Genomic DNA, 18603 nt, shown 5'->3' with positions numbered 1-18603 from the left:
GTCATTGTTGTTTGGCGGGTCCGGGCTGGGGATTCGAACCCGCCACCTTAGGTGTACGTGGCTGGCGCCTTAGCCGGTTGAGCCTCAGGTTTTGTTCTTAAGAAGTAATTTGCTTGTTAATCAAGCCAGGGGAGAATTTGAAGAACTGCTACCACAATATGCCAAAATCATCATTAAAAAATGCAAAGTGCCCTTAGCTCAGTGGGAAGGCTGCCAGCCATATATGCTAGGCTGGCAGGTTCAAACCTGGCTTGGCCTAGCTAAACAACAATGACAACAACAACAGCAAACAACAAACAACAAACAAAAATAGCCAGGTATTGTGGTGGGCACCTGTAGTCCCACCTCTTGGGAGGCTTAGGCAATTGCTTAAGCCCAAGAGTTTGAGGTTGCTGTGAGCTGTGACACCACAACACTCAACTGAGACTTAGTGAGACTGTGTCTCAGAAAAAAAAAAATGCAAATAGAAAAAGCCAGTTATTAAATCAAGACCATGATATAACATCATGGAACAAAATTCTGCCTTAGAAGTGGGCAGAATGGCCAGGTACAGGGGGCACTGTGGCTCACACCTGTAATCCTAGTACTCTGAGAGGCTGAAGTGGGTGGATTGCCTGAGCTCATAGGTGGAGACCAGCCTGAGCCAGAGAGAGACTCCAGTCTCTAAAAATAGCCGGGTATTGTGGGGGTGGGGGGCATCTGTAGTCCCAGCTATTTGGGAGGTTGAGGCATGAGAATCACTTGAGCCCAAGAGTTTGAAGTTGCTGTGAGCTATGATGCCACGGCACTCTACCTAGGAGGAATAAGTGAGACTCTATCTGCAAAAAGAAAAAAAAAAAAAAGAAGTGGGAAAAACAAAACATCAATGAATTCTGCCTTCATCTCTATTTATTTAGTTCTTTATTTATTTTTTGGAGACAGAGTCTCAAGCTGTCACCCTGGGTAGAGTTCCGTGGTGTCATAGCTCATAGCAACCTCCAACTCTTGGGCTCAAGTGATCTTCTTGCCTCAGTTTTTCTATTTTTAGTAGAGATGGGGGTCTCTCTCTTACTCAGTCTGGTCTTGAACTCATGAGCTCAAGCAATCCACCTGCCTCTCAGCCTCCCAGAGTGCTAGGATTACAGGTGTGAGCGATCTTGCCTGGCCATTCATCTCTATTTAGAAGATGTTAGTGGTTCCAGTGCCAAACATGTTGAGAATACTAGATCAAATAGAATAGCATGTGTGTACATGTACTATAGATATATCTATCTATTGCTATATCTACACACACTTTTTTCTATAAATGAAATCAACAAAACTAGGTGTAAATTATCAGTGTTTTCTTTAGTTTGACCAATGTATATTTTTTGGCATTATCTACTGATAACCAGTGTGTTGGTAGGCTGATTGCCATGGAGACCCTTATTCTCAGAAGAGTTTCAGAGGGATATTGACTACCAGTTACCACATACACATTTCATCCTTGGCATGTTTGGAATTTGATTGGAGCTCTAGGGTGCAATCGGTTAGCACACAGTACTTATATGAAATAGTGTGGGAAAACTAGTACAACATACGAGAGGAAATACATCATGGTTTCTGGAAGAAGAAGATATCCCTGACTAATGACAACTAGCAGAGAACCAATAAGTATGACTGTTTATACTTTTAAATAGCCTTTGACAAGATTCTGTAGTAACTTCTCTTAGGATTAATTGACTTTTTTCTCTAGCCACAGAAATATAGAATATGGGATTCTCCTATCATCTATTCTAGCTATTTATTTTAATCAGTGACATAATAGTAAAATCACTGAGGTTTCACAGAGTCCTAAGCCTTTCCAGGTAACTCAAGTTAAGCTAATTGGAATCATTTTCAGCTTGAATTTTTTTTGTACCTCTGTGTAAGGGGCATTGTCTGATAGGCGAATTTCAACACTGGCAAGTAAATGCAAAGTAATACATGTAGTTGGGTAAAAATAATTCCTTCTCAACTTAGTGTGAAGGACTTTTACTCACAGTTATCCAGAAAAGAAAGCTGTCAGTTATCATCACTGTTCCAAGAAGGAACCTAGTGTGCAGCTACAGCCTGGACGGCACCATCAAAGAGGGTTTAGAACCCAAACCCAGAAACACACGTTCCTTTTTATTTGTAGAACACTGCGGTCTGTCTGCCTAACTCTGTTCAGTGTTCCTGGAGATGTGCGATCAGATGAGGTCAGAAGAGGGTATCTGAGGTAATTGAGAAGATGGAGGAGGAGGGGAGGGCTGCTGTTTATACACAACTGTTATACGTTGAAACAGCATCTCTCCTCTTAGGTGTTCGTAATAATGAAGTGAAGTGTACTTTCCCATGAAAGCAAGCCTGTTTTACTCACTGGATGTTTTCACTTAGGAAGGAAATACCTCCTGTTTACCAAAAAGGTATTTCAGAAGTTTTTATTTAATGTGTTTAAATTTAAAAAAAAAAAAAACTTGTGATTTTTTTTTTTTTTTTTTTTGGCACGGCATGGATCTGGAATACTGAAGGGAATGTGAGCTCTCTTAAGGAGACAATTCATCCCCCAAATGTAGGCTGATACTCTTACAGGATAGGTGACACACAAAACAGGTTTAATAGAAAAAAGACACAGGTGTGCAAGACTTTTGTTCCAGAAGGTTGGAAAGCTTGCAGCAACTGCATTAGGTGGTGGCTTTCTTCTCCTTCAGATTGCCAGTCACAGTGGCTATGTGTAGATTGACTGGAAAAGAGTTGAAAAGATGTAAACAAAGCAAAAGGACAGATTAAGAAATGAGCTAATAAAGCAGCACCTGAAATCAACTATATAATTGAAGAAGCCAGAGAATTTATCAAACAGAACATCATGATATCCAGTGGATTTGTAGGAGGCTTTATGCAAGGCCTTGCATCTTACGGACATGAATGTTCTACTGCAGTGGATTTGATAATGAAAAGAGAACAAGGTGGTCTCTCAACAGCGTGTGCTGCCAAAGTCTGCAGGGCAGGGAGAATCCAACTAGCTGGACAATACTAAACTTAGAACTTAGCATTTTGCCATCGAAGCTTGGCAAACTTGTACCTACTGTTAAATAACTGTATGTTATATGAAAATAGTATTCCTGAGTAAATCATAGCTTTCATCAGTTTTTAAAAATTTGTTTAGAAATTAACCCATAAAATATCACCATTGTGCATAGATATGGAGAGAAAAAAATCTATTGGATTGAAATATGATTCCCTGTTTATTTAAGTAACATGTTCTTTATTGTGGTTTATGGTATGGTGCTGACTTTTTTGGGGGAGGGGTGACTTTTTGTTTTAGAAGATATGTTTATAATAAATTGAAGAACTATAATGCCCTTCTGTGGAAAGCTTTAGAATATTATAATTATTAAAAAATTAAACAGAAAAAAATTCTTGTGATGATTTTTAATGCCAAGGATTAATATTCGCTAAGCAAAGGCATTTAATATCAAATGAAAAGAAACTGGGTTTGTCAATTAAAGAATATTCTTCCTTTTCTTTTTTTCTTTTGAGACAGGGTTTCACTTTGTCACCCTTGGTAGACTGCCCTGGTGTCGTAGCTCACAGCAACTTCAAACTCTTAGGTGCAAACAATTCTCTTGCCTCAACCTCCCAAGTAGCTGGGACTACAGGTGCCTGCCACAATACCTAGCTAGTTTTGGGGTTTTTCGTTTTTTAGAGATGGGGGTCTCGCTCTTGCTCAGCTGATCCTGAACTCCTGAGGTCAAGCAATCCACCCACCTTGGCCTCTCAGAGTGCTAGGATTACAGGTGTGAGCCACTGCACATGGCCTTTATTTTACATTTAGCTGTTTATTTAATGTTAAACTTAATTTCTGTCCTTATGGTTTTTAAACTTGAAATTAAGGTTTATTTTCTTATTTTTTAAAAGGGAGATGAGGAGCGGTGCCTGTGGCTCAGTGAGTTGGGTGCTGGCCCCATATACTGAGGGTGGCTGGTTCAAACTCAGCCTGGCCCAACTGCAACAACAAAAAAAATAGCCGAGCATTATGGCAGGCGCCGGTAGTCCCATCTACTTGGGAGGCTGACGTAAGAGAATTGCCTAAGACCAAGAAGTGGAGGTCGCTGTGAGCTGTGACAGCATGGCACTTTACCAAGGGCAACAAAGTGAGACTGTCTCTAAAAAAAATAAATAAATAAAAGGAGATGAGGCTGGGTGTAGTGACTGATGTCTGTAATCCTCGCACTATGGGAAGCCGAGTTGGCAGGATCACTGAGCTCAGGAGTTCCAGATGAGGCTGAGCAAGACCCCATCTCCACAAAAGGTAGAAAAATCAGCTGGGTGTGATAGTACATGCCTGTAGTCTCAGCTATTTGAGAAGCTGAGGCAGGAACATTGCTTGAACCAGGAGTTTGAGGTTGTAGTGAGCTACAGTGACAACATTGCACTCTAGCTGGGGCAACAGAGCAAGACTCTTGTTTCCAATAAATGAATGAATGAATGAACGAATGAACAAGATCAATATTAAGAGGACTTGTGATTAAATTTATTAAATCACAAAGGACATAGTTGAACATGGATGAACATGAACTAATCAATAGTATACCAAGAGATGAGAGGGGACCTCTCAATACATGAGCAAGTTAAATTTGGGGCAAAAATGGGCAGCAAACTGGTACAAGTTTTAGCCTGTGTAGATCCCCTAGACTACAAATTTTAAGAGCCATGAGTAGGTTAAGCCAGGAGCGCAGGTGTTTGGAGGATGCCTCAGACAGCATTTAGCCTAACATGGAAGAGGCCAACTCTCAGTCCCGCACCAAACCACTCCCCTAGTTTGTCAGACACCTGCTTCAGAATCCATGGGGATTTGGGATATCTTCTTTGGATGTATGAATTATAATTTATCAAACTATTAGTTACCATGGATCCTTTGTTCTGTTTTGTTTATTAAATTATTATAGAAAGAAAAAGATGACAAGTGGAAAAGAGGGAGTGAACCAGTTCAAGAGAAAAAACTGGAGCCTGTTGTTTTTGAGAAAGTGAAAATGGTAAGTGGGAAAATATTTGTGAGTGGCCTTGGGTGTGTTTATATGTGTGGAGGGGAGGAGTGGCATTGATACCATACTGCACCATTGCACCTTGGATAAAAGGTTTGCACATCTGGATCCCATCGCCTGCTGCCATTTCTGCTTCTCTCCCATTATCTGTTGTTGCCTAATCTGCTCTATTACACTTCTCTCTGGGGCCAGATGAGAGCTTGGGAAATGCATCTGTCCAGCTAAGCAAGAGGCATGTTCCAAGCAGAAGGCCAAGGCTGCCTGCTGCCTGGCACCTTCTGAGCAGATGCTACCTCCACATTAGTCCTTCTCTTGTCAGACCTTCTGAATCTCATTTTCTTCAGTTAAGAACAGTCTAGAGCACTTTAAATGATCCTTTCTTTTATTCTTGCTTTGACATATGAAGTAAACACCTTTCTTTTTCCATAGGACATATTGTGGCTGTAGTAGTAGAAACTCTCATATAAGAAATCTTGAGCAAAAGGATTCTATTTACTATTATTAAGGAAGAGTCTTTTATCATCATTCTGAATCACATTGTGGACACAGTCAGTAGTGATGTTGGCAGAATTAGGTAATCTTTAAACTGATCTCCCTTTTGGTGTTAAAAGGTGATCTAACCACTGGGAGATTTGTTGGCTCTTGGCTCTTGTACCATCAGACACTTACCTTTAAATTCTTGGCTTTTCTTAGTACCAAAAACTGCTATTTCTGTTGGATCCCCTGATCTGTGGCTGTCTTGGTTTCAGAAAGGTTCATCTCTTCAGAATGCCAGACAAGCACAGATGCTACTTTGGTTTATGCACTCATGCCTCTTGACTTGACTCTTTCCCCTGATACTTCCCAAGTTTTGTTTCTTCAGTAACTCTTTTTGAATAACAGCAGCCATACCAAAGAATACCTGTGGCTTTACAGTGGAGAGCGGGAAGAGAGTTCAAAAACACCTGCTTATTTCTTTCTATGACATATTTTCACTTAGCCACAGAAAAAAGAAGATCCACAGCTACCTCGGAAAAGCTCCCCGAAATCCTCAGCACCTGTCATGGATTTGTTGGGCCTTGGTAAGAGTTAGACTTTTCAGCTCCTGTATTCTTATAAATTGTGATGAATTGTCAGTGACCCTGGGAAGATAGGATTCTCCAGTTTGTGTCTTCACCACTGAGATTGTTCTCTCACCTTCTTCCTGTTATGTTCTACATCTGAGCATTGCTTTAAAGAAGTGTTTACTGTGACATTTTTCAGAGTGACAGTCCAGTGTAGTGGTTAAGAACATGGCCTTTGGAGCTAGAGTCCCAACTGTGCCGCTGACTGTTTGTGTGATTTTGGGTTGTTTCCTTAACCTATGAACCTTACTTTCCTAATCTACATAGTGAGGATAGGACACTTAAAAGGTATTGTTGAGAAGATTAAATGAAGTGATGCCTTTAAAGCTCTCAGACCATGCCTGGCTCATACTGAGCACTTAATAAATGTTAGCAGTTTTGCTAAACAGCACCTCGAGCCTCATGCCATTTCCCTCCACTCCCTGCCCCATCGCTTTCATTTGTCAAGTGCAGCCTGTTTCTGAGATGGCTTGTTACCTCCTGGTCATATTCCTCCAAACCTTTGAAATCCTGAATTAGCATCTCTGCCTTTTGAGAAAGCAAGCCTGTTTCCTACTTTTCCCAACACGGATTATTATACTTTGCTTCAGTCCACTTCTGCTGATTGAGATTATTGCCTGTTTAGGCTTCCAATTTCTGTACCTTTCATACTCTCTGCAAATGAATCCTGTACACCTTGCCCTTCAGATAACCAGCTGTAGTGCCAATGAACCCGTCAGGCCTGAGTTTCTGCAGCCTGTGCCTGACAGCTGGGCTTCCTCAAAGTGCTCTTGGGAATGTGGAGTGAGACCTCTTCTGAAAAGCCCCACCTAAGCTAGATGGTTCCAGAACTCTAGATTTTTAGGTCCACAATGGAGCTTATGGGCCTTCTCTGTCTGCTTTTTGTCTAGAATAGAAGGAAGGTTTGGGCTTAATGAGCTCTGCTACATTTTAGCTTTGATCTCTTTCTAGATGCTCCTGTGGCCTGCTCCATTGCAAATAGTAAGACCAGCAATAACCTAGAGAAGGATTTAGATCTTTTGGCCTCTGTTCCATCACCTTCTTCTTCAGTTTCCAGAAAGGTAAGTCTTAAAGATTATAGGTTCCTCAGGATTAAAGAGCATTCTAGAAAGGGTGATTTTAATAACTTGATCATAGAACCAAGTCATGCCCCCTTGGTGCATTTGGATTTTAGTTTTCTTGATTCTTTTTTTTATTTTTTTGAGACAGAGCTTCAAGCTGTCCCCCTAGGTAGATGCTGTGGCATCACAGCTCACAGCAACCTCCAACTCTTGGGCTCAAGTGAGTCTCCTGCCTCAGCCTCCCAAGTAGCTGGGACCACAGGCACCCGCCACAACACCTGGTTATTTTTTGGTTGCAGCCGTCATTGTTCGGCAGGCCCAGGCTGGATTTGAACCTGCCACCTTAGGTGTATATTGCTGGCACCTTAGCCACTTGAGCCACAGGCACCGAGCCAGTTTTCTTGATTCTTGCCTTAACATTGTATCATTTCTGTCATATTGTAAGGTTATTGTTCAGACTGTTTTGTCTCTTGCCTGGAGAAGGTAGACCCTTTGAATTGGCCTCTATCTAAGATGTCTGATAATGTGAAGGCTGACACTTCAGGCTAACACCTCAGCCTGCGTTACTGCCAGAGAATCAGATATGAAAGACTTGAAACTTTTAAAGGCTACCATTTGTGAAGTACCTGCTGTATCCTAGGAATAGTGCTAGGTGTTTTTTTAATATCATTTTGTATATTTCATTAATAATTTCAAATCTTAGGCCTGGGCGTGGTGGCTCACAACTGTAATCCTAGCACTCTGGGAGGCCGAGGCGGGTGGATTGCCTAAGCTTGGGAGTTTAAGACCAGCCTGAGCAAGAGCGAGACCGTGTCTCAACTAAAAATAGAAAAACTAGCCAGGCATTACAGAGGGTGCCTATAGTCCTAATTACCTAAGCGGCTGAGGCAAGAGGATTGCTTAAGCCCAAGAGTTTGAGGTTGCTATGAACTGTGATGCCACAGCACTCCACTGAGGGTGACAAAGTGAAATTCTGTCTCAATAATAATAATAACAACAACAATAAGTTCAAATCTTCACCCCCCAAATCCATATAGTGGATATTTTACAGGTGAGAAAACATTAGTTCAGAAAAGTTACGTGACTAGCCTCTGGTTATACAACTGGGATTGAAATTCAGTTCTGTCTGCTATATCCCTTATACCAGAGCTTAACTATCAAGTGTTTTTAGATATTTATATGATGAAAAAGTTAACTTGAGCCATAAATTCTTATTACAAATGCAAGAAGCAGCAGAGAGGTGAGGGAAATTCTCAAAGAGACCCTCACCCTCATGAAAACCATTCCGATTCTCCCCATGCCCTCTTTGCCCTAAGGTTGTAGGTTCTATGCCAACTGCAGGGAGTGCCGGCTCTGTTCCTGAAAACCTGAACCTGTTTCCAGAGCCGGGGAACAAATCAGAAGAAATAGGCAAGAAGCAGCTCTCTAAAGACTCCATCCTTTCACTCTATGGATCCCAGACACCTCAGATGCCTACTCAAGGTAGATTTCATGGTCGTGATGCTGATGTGCCCAGTAAAGGCATGAGGGCTTTCATTCAGGAGCTGTTTGTTCTGACAGGGGACAGTTGCTTTGGGGGCTAGGACATCATATGCCAAATAAGCCTGAACATGACATTTCCTTCTATTGTTTTTTTCCTTTTCCACTTCAGCTCTCTAACATTTCTTGTGAGGCTACAAAATATTAGCAGATAGATTTTAATGCAACTCAAAGCCATACTCCTGTATGGTGCCTGACTTAGGTCTGGATTGACCCTTAAAGAGAAATCTTGCAGAGACCCTAACTACTTTACTGTGTAAAAGAGCATACTGAGTTCAGTAGTCCTGACAAATTCTAGCTGGAAAGGAGTATCCAGGAGTGAGAATTTGGGCTGCCTTTGTTCTTTCCTCTTTAACACACTTGTATGTATGTTCTCTTGGCAGCAATGTTCATGGCTCCTGCTCAGATGGCATATCCCACAGCCTACCACGGCTTCCCTGGGGTTACACCGCCGAACAGCATAATGGGGAGCATGATGCCCCCTCCAGTAGGCATGGTAGCTCAACCAGGAGCCTCTGGGATGGTTGCCCCCATGGCCATGCCTGCAGGCTACATGGGTGGCATTCAGGCGTCAATGATGGGTGTCCCGAATGGAATGATGACCACCCCACAGGCCGGCTACATGGCAGGGATGACAGCCATGCCCCAGACTATGTATGGGGTTCAGCCAGCTCAGCAGCTACAGTGGAACCTTACTCAGGTAAGCAACCCCATTTTACATGGGACGAGAATTTTGAGCCTTCCTCAAGGTTGTCTCAGTTTATGTCTCTCTCTTATCCTTTGAATCCTTTCCAAGTAGATGAGATAATGCCAGAGACATTCTTAAGTTTGCTTTTGTTTTTTTACCCCCCACAAAAGGTCTATCTAAAGTCAGACTTTCTGAGGAGTTCTGTGTTCCTATAGAATAAAAGCAACTGCTTGAATCTGAATCTTTCCACACATTCTCAAAAACAAAAGTAACACAAAACATATACAAATGAGAGTGAAAATATTCTGACCACATCTAGTGGATAGAATACTTACTAAAGGCTTCAAATGACATGGCAGTGGGCATATAAACACCCCAGTCCAGCAGAGCCAGCATCAAACAGGCATCTCTGTAAAAAGAAGAAGAGCAAGGGGTGACAGCCCCTCCTACCTACCCAGAGGAGAGAGACCTGTCCTGATCAGAGATGTACTGAGAGCAGGTGTAAGACCTGGTAGGTTAGAATTCCAGTTACTTGGAGGATCTAAAATAAGGGACTTGAACTATGCAGGAGTATAGGTGGTAGCCTTGGAAAAGCATTGCTTCTGGGGAAGATGGGCATGACTTAGAAGAAGGAGATAATCTGACACCAGGCATGGTGGCTCATGCCTGTAATCCTAGCACTTTGGGAGGCTCAGGCGGGTGGATACCTTGAGCTCACAAGTTCAAGACCAGCCTGTGCAAAAAAAGCGAGACCCCGTTTCTACTAAGATAGAAAAACTGAGACAAGAGGATCGCTTGAGCCTAAGGGTTGGAGGCTGCTGTGAGCTATGACACCGTGACACCCTACCCAGGGCAACAGTTTGAGACTCTGTCTAAAAAAAAAAAAAAAAGAAAAAGAAGGAAGTAATCTTTGGAAACCTGGTGGTGAAAGGAAAGAAAGAAATGAGAAGCGGAAACAAGAATCATGAGAACAGAATATACAATATCCTCCTTCCTCTAAAATAATCATTTTACTCAGAAGATGGTGCTCTTGAACTAAGAAATTTAGCAAGTCTCCCCAGACCCTCACACCTGTCTCTTATTGCTGATTTGGAAAAACAAGACACTACCAAAATAACAGTATGGCACATCATGGCCATACTTACAAAACACTGTAAGAAGAAAATAGAAAATGAAAATAAAAACATTTCAGGTAATTACAAATTCTCTTCCAAAACAGTCGTGAAGCAGAAGAAAATTGTTATGTAATCCACCAACCTTAATTAAATGTCCTTAAGCAGATATTTGCAGATTAGTATAAATCAGAAATTCAAAAACTTAGAACCAAAATGGTTAAAAAAAACTGGATGTTGAGAAATGGACGTCTACTGAAAAGAAAGAAAAAGACAAAATAATCTTAGAAACAGGCCTGGCACAATGGCTCATGCCTATAATCCTAGCACTCTGGGAGGCCAAAATGAGAGGATCCTTTGAACTCAGAAGTTTGAGACCAGCCTGAGCAAGAGTGAGACCCTGTCCTACTAAAATAGAAAAATTATCTGGGTGTTATGGTGGATGCTTGTAGTTCCAGCTACCTAGGAGGCTGAGGCAGGAGGATCATTTGAACCCAGGAGTTTGAGATTGCTGTGAGCTAGGCTCATGCCATGGCACTAGCCTGGGTACTGAGTGAGACTCTGTCTCGGAGAAAAAAAAAATTATCTTAGAAATAAAGACTGAGGGACAAGATGGCTGCCCCTGAGGAGCATGAAGCTCCCTAGCCGGCAGCGGAGGAGGAGGAAATTAAAACATTTAAAGACTTGGGTGTAACAGATGTATTGTGTGAAGCCTGTGACCCGTTGGGATGGGCAAAGCCCACCAAGATCCAGATTGAAGCTATTCCGTTAGCTTTACAAAGTCGTGATATCATTGGGCTGGCAGAAACTGGCTCTGAAAAAACAGGGGCTTTTGCTTTGCCCATTCTGAATGCGCTGCTGGAGACAGCCCAGTGTTTATTTGCCCTAGTTCTCACTCCCATTTGGGAGCTGGCTTTTCAGATCTCAGAGCAGTTTGAAGCCCTGGGATCCTCTATTGGAGTGCAGTGTGCTGTGATTGTGGGTGGAATTGATTCAACGTCTCAATCTCTGGCCCTGGCAAAAAAACCACATGTAGTAATAGCAACCCCGGGGCAACTAATTGACCATCTGGAAAATACAAAAGGCTTCAACTTAAGAGCTCTCAAATACTTGGTCATGGATGAAGCTGACCGAATATTGAACATGGATTTCGAGACAGAGGTTGACAAGATCCTCAAAGTGATTCCCCGAGATCGGAAAACATTTCTCTTCTCTGCTACCATGACCAAGAAGGTGCAAAAGCTTCAACGAGCAGCTCTGAAGAATCCTGTGAAATGTGCTGTTTCCTCTAAATACCAGACAGTTGAGAAATTACAGTAATACTATCTTTTTATTCCTTCTAAATTCAAGGATACTTACTTGGTCTATATTCTAGGGCTAGGTTGATGAAGCCCATGACCTGTAATTGTAAAGGAAAGAAGCGTGGACATCTGAGATACTTAAGCCATCCCAGCTTATGCCTCACTAGACCGAACTTGAAACAATAAATTTAAATACTATAAAAAAAAAAAAGAAATAAAGACTGAATTATAAGTTATCCAAAGGAGAGTAGATTCACTTGAAAACATATTTGACATTGAGGAAAGGCACAAAATAGCCAACAGAATGAAAACTAAATATACAAAGGAGACTTGGTGCCTGTAGGTTAGTGGTTGGGATGCCAGCCACATACACTGGGGCTGGCGGGTTCCAACCCAGTCCAGGCCTGTTAAACAACAATGACAACTACAACAACAACAAAGAATAGCCAGGCATTGTGGCGGGCACCTGTAGTCCCAGCTACTTGGGAGGCTGAGGCAAGAGAATTGCTTGAGCCCAAGAGTTTGAGGTTGCTGTGAGCTGTGATGCCACAGCACTCTACTGAGGGCGACATAGTGAGACTCTGTCTCATAAAAAAAAAAATACCCATCCATACACACACACAGAGGAGTAAAAACAAGAGTGAAAGTAATGTAGAAGATAGGCAAAGAAAACCTGACGTAGATATTTGGAATGCTCAAAGAAGTAAAACAAAATATGGAACAAAATTAATATATTTAAAACTGTAATACAAGAAAAACTTTCTAGAAATAAGGAACTTGGATATAGTATTGAAAGAGCCCACTGGCTAAGTGCCTGTGGCTCAAGCGGCTAAGGCGCCAGCCACATAGACCTGAGCAGGCAGGTTCAAATCCATCCCAGGCCCACCAAACAACAATGATGGCTGCAACCAAAAAATAGCCGGGCATTGTGGTGGGTGCCTGTAGTCCCAGCTACTTGGGAGGTGGAGGCAGGAGAATCACTTGAGCCCAGGAGTTGGAGGTTGCTGTGAGGTGTGATGCCGTGGCACTCTACCTAGGGCGACAGCTTGAGGCTCTGTCTCAAAAAAAAAAAAAAAAAAGAAAGAATGAAAGAGCCCACTATGTGTGTGGGAAAATTGATCCAGAACAGTCAACTCTAAAACATATCCCAGTAAAACTTGAGACTTTAAGTAACCAGAAAAAAAAAAAAAAAAAAGATCCTCAGGACTCCAGCCTTCTTTATACCTCCTACCCACAAAAATCTATCACTTACAAATAAAAAAAAAGGAACACCAGGTCAACATCGGACCTCTTAACAGCATAGAAGAAAAAAATGGGGGTAATATTTTCAGGACACTCAAGTACATGTAAGACAATTATTTTATAGCCCAGCTTTCTTTCAGATACTGACACTTCAAAAAAAATCCTAAATATGCAGGAACTCAAGGACTATCATACTTCCAAGCCTTTCGTGAGGTCTTCAACAGAAGATAAAACTTCATTTGTATACGAGATGACTTGGGTCATTTTTGGCAAAAGTACTGATGGTGAGCATCAAATGTTTAGTTGAGAATCTAAGACTAAAACAAAGGTGGGTAACAAGGATGGCAGAATATGCATTGTGTTCTGACAAACAGAAATACAACTAAAAGTAACAGGAGGAGGGAGAAAAAAGGGGAAAGTAGAATAAGTAATTGGTAGTTGCACAGGAAATAAGTACAAAAGAGTCTAATAAGCTGACCAATCAAATCATGGAAGCTTGAGTAAGGAAAAAGGATGCTTAAAAGTTTTATTTTTTTATTTTTATTAATTTATTTTGAGACAGAGTCTCACTGTGTTGCCCTTGGTAGAGTGCTGTGGCATCACAGCTCACAGCAACTTCAAACTCTTGGGCTCAAGTGATTTTCTTGCCTCAGCCTCCCAGGTAGCTGGGACTACAGGCACCTGCCACAGTGCCTGGCTATTTTTGGTTGCAGTTGTCTTTGTTGTTTAGCAGGCCTGGGACAGGTTCAAACCCGCCAGCCTAAGTGTATGTGGCTGGCGCCATAACCACCGAGCTACTTAAAAGTTTTACATAGCGGTAATCACTAGAACAAAAGTATGAAACTTTATATATACACAAAGAATTTTTTAGCATAGGCTACAAAGTGCAGCAAATGTTATAAACACAATAGAAATATGATGCAACTGACACTGTATTTATTAGTCATATCAGGCAACTCTTCTTTCAAAACAAAATGATGTTCAAAGTGACTGGCAAAACAATACCTAGTTTTCAACTAGGTACAAAGGAGTGTACCTAAAACAGTGATTTGATATGAAAATGAAGAGAGAGAAAGGGATACCAAAGGGGTGGTGTTTGTGTACTGTGAACATGCGCGCGCATACTATCTTACTGGGGTAGCAGCAGTGTGATGCTTCATAAAAGTATCTTTGTGGTTTTCCTTGTGGTCTGGAATAAGTTATATAGTATTGATCTTTGAAGATTTTGTAGAATTTCCATGTGAAACTGTGTGGCCCTATTGTTTTCTTTAATAGTAATTATTTAATAATTTTCTGAATTTACCTAGATTATCCATTTCATCAAGGTTTTAAAATTTATCTACAGTTATGCCAAGCAGTCTTGTTAATTCTTTCAAAGAACCAGGGTTTTGATTTACTCTACATTTTTCTGTTGGCTATGTCAATTTCTGGTTTATCTTCACTATTTCCTCCCATCTGTTTTCTTTTGGCTTATTTTGTTATTTTTCTAGCATTCATAGTTAGGGTTTTAATGCACCTATTTTCAGTCTTTCGTTTTTATTTGTGTAAGAAAGTTCTATAAAAACCAAAGGGAAGATGTCAAAGGGACACATGAGCCATCTTCTAGAGGTTCTCACTGGCCAAATGTGGGATGATTTGAAGATCGAAAAGAATAATGGGGTGGCGCCTGTGGCTCAGTGGGTAGGGTGCTGGCCCCATTTACCAAGGGTGGCAGGTTCAAACCCAGCCCCAGCCAAACTGCAACAAAAAATAGCCAGGCATTGTAGCGGGTGCCTGTAGTCCTAGCTACTCGGAGGCTGTCAAGAGAATCGCCTAAGCGCAAGAGCTGGAGGTTGCTGTGAGCTGTGATGCTGTGGCACTCTACTGAGGGCGACGAAGTGAGACTCTGTCTCTAAAAAAAAAGAATAATGATAGTAGTGGGTTATAGCACTTTTTTTTAATGTGGAGTATATTACTTTGCAAATGTTTATTTATTTATTTATTTTTGAGACAGAGTCTCATTTTGTCACTCTTGGTAGAGTACCGTGGCGTCATAGCTCACAACAACCTCAAACTCCTGGGCTTAAGCAATTCTCTTGCCTCAGCCTCCCAAGTAGCTGGGACTACAGGTGCCTGCCACAACGCCCGACTATTTTGAGTGTTGAGGTATCACTTTGGCTCAGGCAATCTACTCCCCTCGGCCTCCCATGTGCTGGGATTACATGCATGAACCACTGCCCCTGAAGGTTATAGCACTTTGAATGAAAAAAAAAATCCATTAAGTTCATAGCAATATTTTTTAAAAAGGGTATGGAATGGAGGGAGAGAAAGCCTTTTGTACAGAAGAATGACAGCTAATAATTGTAGAAAGAATAACATATTCACTCATTCTCAAAGAAGGTAGTCCTCAGCTTACTTATTAATTACAATGAAAAAAATATGGCTGCTACTTTAGCCAAGTGGCCATAAAATTATGAAGGAGACAAGTTAAGTATAATATCATCTACATAGAATTCTTGCCAGAAATATTAAACTTGGATCCAGTCATTAGAAAACATAAGATAAATCCAGATTGAGAGACAGTCTATAAAATAACTGGTCTGGATTCTTAAAAATGTCAGTGTCAGGGCAGCACCTATGGCTCAGTGGGTAGGGCACCAGCCCCATATACTGAGGGTGGTGGGTTCAAACTTGGCCCCAGCCAAATTGCAACAAAAAAATAGCCGGGCATTGTGGCGGGCACTGTAGTCCCAGCTACTCAGGAGGCTGGGGCAAGAGAATCACCTAAGCCCAAGAGTTGGAGGTTGCTGTGAGCTGTGTGATGCCACAGCACTCTACTGAAGGCGACAAAGTGAGACTCTATCTCTACCAAAAAAAAAAAAAGAACTATTCTAGGCTAACGGTGATTCAAGAGATATAAAAATGAAATTCCGTGTATTAATAGAATGTTGTATTGTTAGATTTCTTAAGTGTGTAAATTGTATTGTGGTTAAGTGTTTATTCTTGTGAGATGCCTTCTGACTTATTAAGGGATGAAATGTCATTATCTGCAACTTTCCATGCTCATCAAAAAGTTTTTTAATGTTTTACATACTTGAAAATATGGTAATATGCTAACAGTTGGTGAATTTAAGAAAGAGGTGTATGGGTTTCATTGTAATTTTCAACTTGTAAGTTGGAAATTTTCTTAAAAAGTTGATAGAAGAAAATAGAGTTTCTCCTAAAAAAAAGGAAAAAAAGAACTTAGAAAATAAGCTAAGCTCAGGAAATTCAAGGCATTTTTCTTTGATAAACTTTCTTCTGTTTGCTCAGAGGCCAGTCTTTCAATCTAATTGGTGGAGAGGGCCTGCCATTCCCCTTCCCCTCCACCTTCCAGGCCTATTCCTCTGATACATTTCTCCCAGCTCTTTTCCTTCTCATACACTGAAAACATGTTGGTTTGTTATTGTTTTGTTTTGTTTTTTTCATTTTGAAACAGCTAAGTTCCTTTTTATTGTTGTCCTCTGCAAACAAGTGAGTGTGCACAGGCGTTTTCCCTGACACTGACAGTGTTAGCTGTCCACTGGAAATGCAGCAGGAGTATCAAGTGAGGACTTTTCCTTCAGCTCTCAGGGTTGGCTGGGCAAGTTAACAACAGGCCTTTCTACTTAGGATGAGGGACTGGAAAGGAAAAAGAGAGCATCTCTTGCTGCTTTCCTGTTGACCAGATCCAGATGTCGTCTTCTCCTCCCTGAGCATTAGTCTCTTTCAGCACCACACTCCTGACAAGTCTTTCATGTACACGGTCTAGAAACGATCTTGACTGCCAAGGTCCAGAGTGTACCACACATAACAAAGTTTCCCTTTGTCTCATTCTCCCTGTCTCTGCAGACAGAAGGACTCCTACCCTGCCTTTTGCACTAATTGGCTGATTGCCCACAGCCAGGTCTGAAAGTCTCCTCTCTCCCTTTCAGATGACCCAGCAGATGGCTGGGATGAATTTCTATGGAGCCAACGGCATGATCAACTATGGACAGTCAATGAGCGGCGGAAATGGACAGGCAGCAAATCAGACTCTCAGTCCTCAGATGTGGAAATAAAAGCAAAACACCCAAATGGCTGTCACTCTCCTCAGCCCTCGCTCTCCCTCTTTCTCTCCTTTCCCCAACTTCTTCCATCACCACCCCTCCTCTTTTCTGACTTTTCTCCGTTTGGTTTAGAAATTGCTCAATAAGTCACTTGGGATTTGGCATCCTGCCCAGCCCAGCCACTTCCCACGCGAAGACCTCTCTGTTGCTTTACGTTGTACATGCCTCCCTCGCCATCCCGATTCTCTCCCAGGCTCTCAGCCCCTAGTCCTCTCCTGGCACCAGCACCTTAGAAATTGTTGGCAGAAGGCACTTAAACTGCAGGAGAAACGTGCATACCGTTGAGAACCTTCCTTCAAGGTTAAATCTCCTTTCAGACTCTGGGAAAGGTCTGCAGATGATGCATATAGGCAAAGAGGGTAAAGTTTAGAGGTCCTTCTATACGTGTTAATAAGCTATCTCTAAGTGTTCACATTTGAGGAGGGAGGGAACGTGTGGCTCATGATTTCATAGGATTGAAGAAAGTACTGAATCAAATAACTCCTTGGCTTTTGGATCAGGTTGGCCCTACCCCTGCGGTGAGGCAAGCCCCCTCTTATGTGGAAGAGCAGAAATATTAATCTGTTTGCCCTGAGTTGCTTTCTGGATCTGGGGGTTCCGGAGTTGCTGCTTCCGTCAGCCTTTGTTAGCACCAAAGACTTCATGAAGTTCACACACAAACATGCATCCCTCCCCCACCTCCTCACTGCCTTCCATGAGATCTGGCTCCATGGCTAGAGGACCAACCCCGCAGTGGGAACACACAGCTTAACATGTATACTGTTCATGTGTGTGTATGTGTGTGTGTGTGCGAACGTGTGGATTTTGCCTCCCACCCCTCCCCATCTGCTCTGAGTGTTTTTTTTTTTCTTTTTAGTTTTAGGTTTACAACAGAGAGGAGTTAATTTATCAAGAGCCTAAAACTGTTGCCAGTTTTTCTTGTAGTTTAAAAAAATTGCCGTCTCGTCCATAGCTCTCTTCCTCCTCTCCCTTCTCCCAATCTGCCAATCACTCTTCATGCCTGTGTATCCAGGGTGCCCTGTATCCCACCTTCCCGAGTGTGGGAGGCGCAGGGCCCAGACTGCTTTCCTCTCAGTCATTGTTCACCTCACTTGAAAATTCAAACAAGAAGACTTTGCTTAAAAGATTTCATGTGTGGGAACCACAATTCCTGGTTGCCTTTCTCCTGTGTATGTGTAAATTCCTTAATAAATATTGCAGGGAAGGTGTTTGCTTGGCTGTCACTGTGTGTCACTCTTGAAGGAGGGTGAGTTACATCCCAGTTTTCTGTTTTCCAGGGGCAAGTTACTTTGCTTCTTGTATTTTAGAAAAGTCTATACTTTTCATACCCAGGGGCCAGGGTCAGCCTCTAGCGGTCAGAAAGGGGGCACCTCTCCGTGGTGTCCAGAGTTGTGAACTGAGGGGAACTGTGAAGATCTGCACCTGCC

At 42.0% G+C, this 18603-nt stretch overlaps 1 protein-coding gene and 1 pseudogene across 3 annotated transcripts in view; both read left to right on the top strand.

Moving 5' to 3' along the window:
- The window catches only part of SMAP2 (small ArfGAP2), a 60473-nt gene extending 42089 nt beyond the window's left edge, over positions 1–18384 (top strand). The window contains exons 5-10 of one of the 2 annotated variants that reach the window (XM_003798975.3): positions 4929–5015; positions 6004–6085; positions 7079–7188; positions 8505–8670; positions 9111–9427; positions 17003–18384. In XM_003798975.3, coding sequence (XP_003799023.1) covers positions 4929–5015; positions 6004–6085; positions 7079–7188; positions 8505–8670; positions 9111–9427; positions 17003–17128 — 888 coding nt within the window. In that variant the 3' untranslated portion in view covers positions 17129–18384. The remainder of the gene's footprint in view (positions 1–4928; positions 5016–6003; positions 6086–7078; positions 7189–8504; positions 8671–9110; positions 9428–17002) is intronic. The other variant, XM_023518652.1, reaches the window with a different exon arrangement.
- On the top strand, positions 11030–12147 carry LOC105887916 (annotated as a pseudogene). The gene has a single exon (XR_002775581.1). The product of XR_002775581.1 is annotated as a probable ATP-dependent RNA helicase DDX47 pseudogene (transcript).
- Positions 18385–18603: the final 219 nt, after the last annotated feature.

The sequence above is a fragment of the Otolemur garnettii genome, unplaced genomic scaffold (genome assembly GCF_000181295.1).
Source record: "Otolemur garnettii isolate 467f Iridium unplaced genomic scaffold, OtoGar3 scaffold00144, whole genome shotgun sequence".
In the NCBI taxonomy this organism is placed as follows: domain Eukaryota; kingdom Metazoa; phylum Chordata; class Mammalia; order Primates; family Galagidae; genus Otolemur; species Otolemur garnettii.
This window is presented reverse-complemented; position numbering and strand designations above follow the sequence as displayed.